Genomic DNA, 2,500 nt, shown 5'->3' on the forward strand with positions numbered 1-2,500 from the left:
TAATATTTATTCCAGAGGAGCAGAGGCAAAGAGAGTAATGTAAGACCAAGACTTGTACAGCTTGTATAGAGAAACTAAACACACCTCTGTCAAAATGATTTGACAAATTATAAGAGAAATGAGTAAAATTCAGGTCTAAGCCTATTTGTCATGAACATGGAAAATAAGTTTGGAAATTTCAAATATGCAGGTTTGTACACAGTAATATAAGCAGTAATTTGGCTTTTTGCTCTTCATCATATATCAAATATATATCTATGTTTAATAGAATAGCAAAGATTTATAGTTTGTCATAAACTGACATGCTCCAATAAAACCTATTGATGCTCTGGACTGTCCACTGTTTTTTTTTTTTAACAAATAGCTAAAAAATGTTTTTTACTATTAGAATTGTTACTAATACTACCATTATTATAATTATAACATTAATATTAATATCAATATCAATAATAATAATAATAATAAACACACAAACACTCTTTTCACGCACTCCTGGTGTGAATGGAATAAATATACCTATAAATGTCAACTGGTTTAATGTATCAGATGGCAGAGTAACAAAGAATGAAAATTAATATAGAATGACCATCATTATCATAATAAAAGTGACCAATTGCAATTTCTTATTTATTTAACCCACACAGGACGGGTGGTACAGCATGTGTACCGCGCATTCAAAAGCCCAGTTGCCGGGCGGCACAGTATTGTGCCAGCCATTCAATTGATTTAGGCCTAATAATTCGAACGCCCCGGCATTTGGACATTCAAGGCTAGAATTCCCCCGTCGGGGATGGGTTAATGTAACTAATTCTAAAAATGACATTGCTTTACTTGAGAAAGATTCTAACTAATAATAATACATTCTTTATCAACCTATTTACAAGGGTGAGAAAAAAGAGAGAGAGAGAGAGAGAGAGAGAGAGAGAGAGAGAGAGAGAGAGAGAGAGAGAGAGAGAGAGAGAGAGAGAGAGAGAGAGAGAGAGAGAGAGAGAGAGAGAGAGAGAGAGAGAGAGAGAGAGAGAGAATAAGGAAAAGAAAAATGGAAAAGGATACGAAAGAAGAGCAACTAATAAAAAAAAAACATTAAAACTAATAAACCAGAGAATAATGAAGTAAAAAGTATTTACCAGTTCCAATCTGGGTCAGTTTGGAGTCCTCCACATCTGACGACCAACTCACTCATGTGCAGTGCATCTAAGCGACCCTTGATCTCTACGCATGTTTCTGCGCTAACAGGACTATTGGGGTCCAGTCGCAAGGGATAGATGATCTGGAGATTGTAATAGAGAGACAATGAATGTAATAAGATTCACAGGTGCTGATGATATCATATTCAATGTATATAAGTAAAACTAAACCAAATATTATTAATATGAATGTGGTAACATCATGTCAGTAAACAAATCAACATGTCAGCCTGACGATTGGTATTCAAGTCCACCATTAGTAATTACTGAAAGCACTTATTGAATGAGATTGTGAAACATATTCTCAGGTGCACATCCAGTAACTCAGTGTCAGTTTCATAGTGGGTGAAAATTACATTGCATTTTTACTTAGTTAATCAAAAAGAAAGGCAAAAAATTCAATTGTCTGCAATACTTGTGATACTTTACATATCTTCATGTTTTAACTTCACTGTTTTGTTATAAAGTTTCACATATCTTTGTACTCTTTAAATCATATATATATATATCTATATATAAGCTATGCAAGTTTGACTGCTGATTTGTCTTCTGCACATCCCATAGTCAATGCCTCTGACACAAAAATGTAATTTTCATACCTGTTCCAATAAAGAGCCATTAGTCATTAAGGGTTTCTGTGGAAGGAAGATAACAGACTTGGGTCCTGGTGGGAAGTCGTGAGCCACGGTTCCTCGGGCAGCTGGCCACAGTCCTCGCAATACTCTCAAGACACTTGACTTTCCAGCAGAACTTGGGCCCATGATCAGCAGATTCTCACCCTTTTTGATGTCTAGCTGGAGATCTGTTGGGTTTCGATTCGGAATATTTGCATCAAGCAGTGTAAAAATATTGTTTGAAACAGAACGTTATCTCTCACAAATTTAGAGATTTCTCAGCATTAATCAGTACATATGCTGTATGATAAAACAGCTCTTCACCTGAAACCAATATCTTATCTGATCCTGGGGCTGAAATCGTGACATCGCTGAGAATGAAGGCAATGTCTAAGGCTGTATGGTCTTCCCCGCAAACCACTGCTTCACTTTCGGGAGAGTCCTCTATAAGCTGTCTGAAATGGAACACTAGTTAATTATGGAGCTAATTAGTCCTAAATGTCGGAGCTTTGTAATGGCTTCGACACATTCCTCTTATCTTAATAGACTGCAAAAAAATCAATCTTGCGCAAAATAATTTAATGGAAGAAGAAACAATAGCTTCAAAATCCCTCTAGATCACATCATCAGGTGTAAAAATGAAATCTAGGAGGACTTCAAAATTGCTGTCTTGATTTCCAATAAACTTCTATTGTGTAT

General features: G+C 35.7%; 1 protein-coding gene across 3 annotated transcripts in view; it reads right to left on the reverse strand.

Annotated features, from left to right (window-relative positions):
- Nucleotides 1–2,500, reverse strand: part of LOC122246439 (lysosomal cobalamin transporter ABCD4) — a 20,653-nt gene that overhangs the window by 703 nt on the left and 17,450 nt on the right. For all 3 annotated transcript variants that reach the window (XM_086545434.1, XM_086545433.1, XM_086545432.1), the window contains exons 11-13: nt 2,126–2,256; nt 1,787–1,989; nt 1,128–1,270 (exon numbers count right to left, since the gene is read on the reverse strand). In XM_086545434.1, coding sequence (XP_086401560.1) covers nt 1,128–1,270; nt 1,787–1,989; nt 2,126–2,256 — 477 coding nt within the window. The remainder of the gene's footprint in view (nt 1–1,127; nt 1,271–1,786; nt 1,990–2,125; nt 2,257–2,500) is intronic.

The sequence above is a fragment of the Penaeus japonicus genome, unplaced genomic scaffold, assembly GCF_977035675.1.
Source record: "Penaeus japonicus unplaced genomic scaffold, GWHDUDI00000001_assembly GWHDUDI00000016, whole genome shotgun sequence".
Lineage (NCBI taxonomy): Eukaryota > Metazoa > Arthropoda > Malacostraca > Decapoda > Penaeidae > Penaeus > Penaeus japonicus.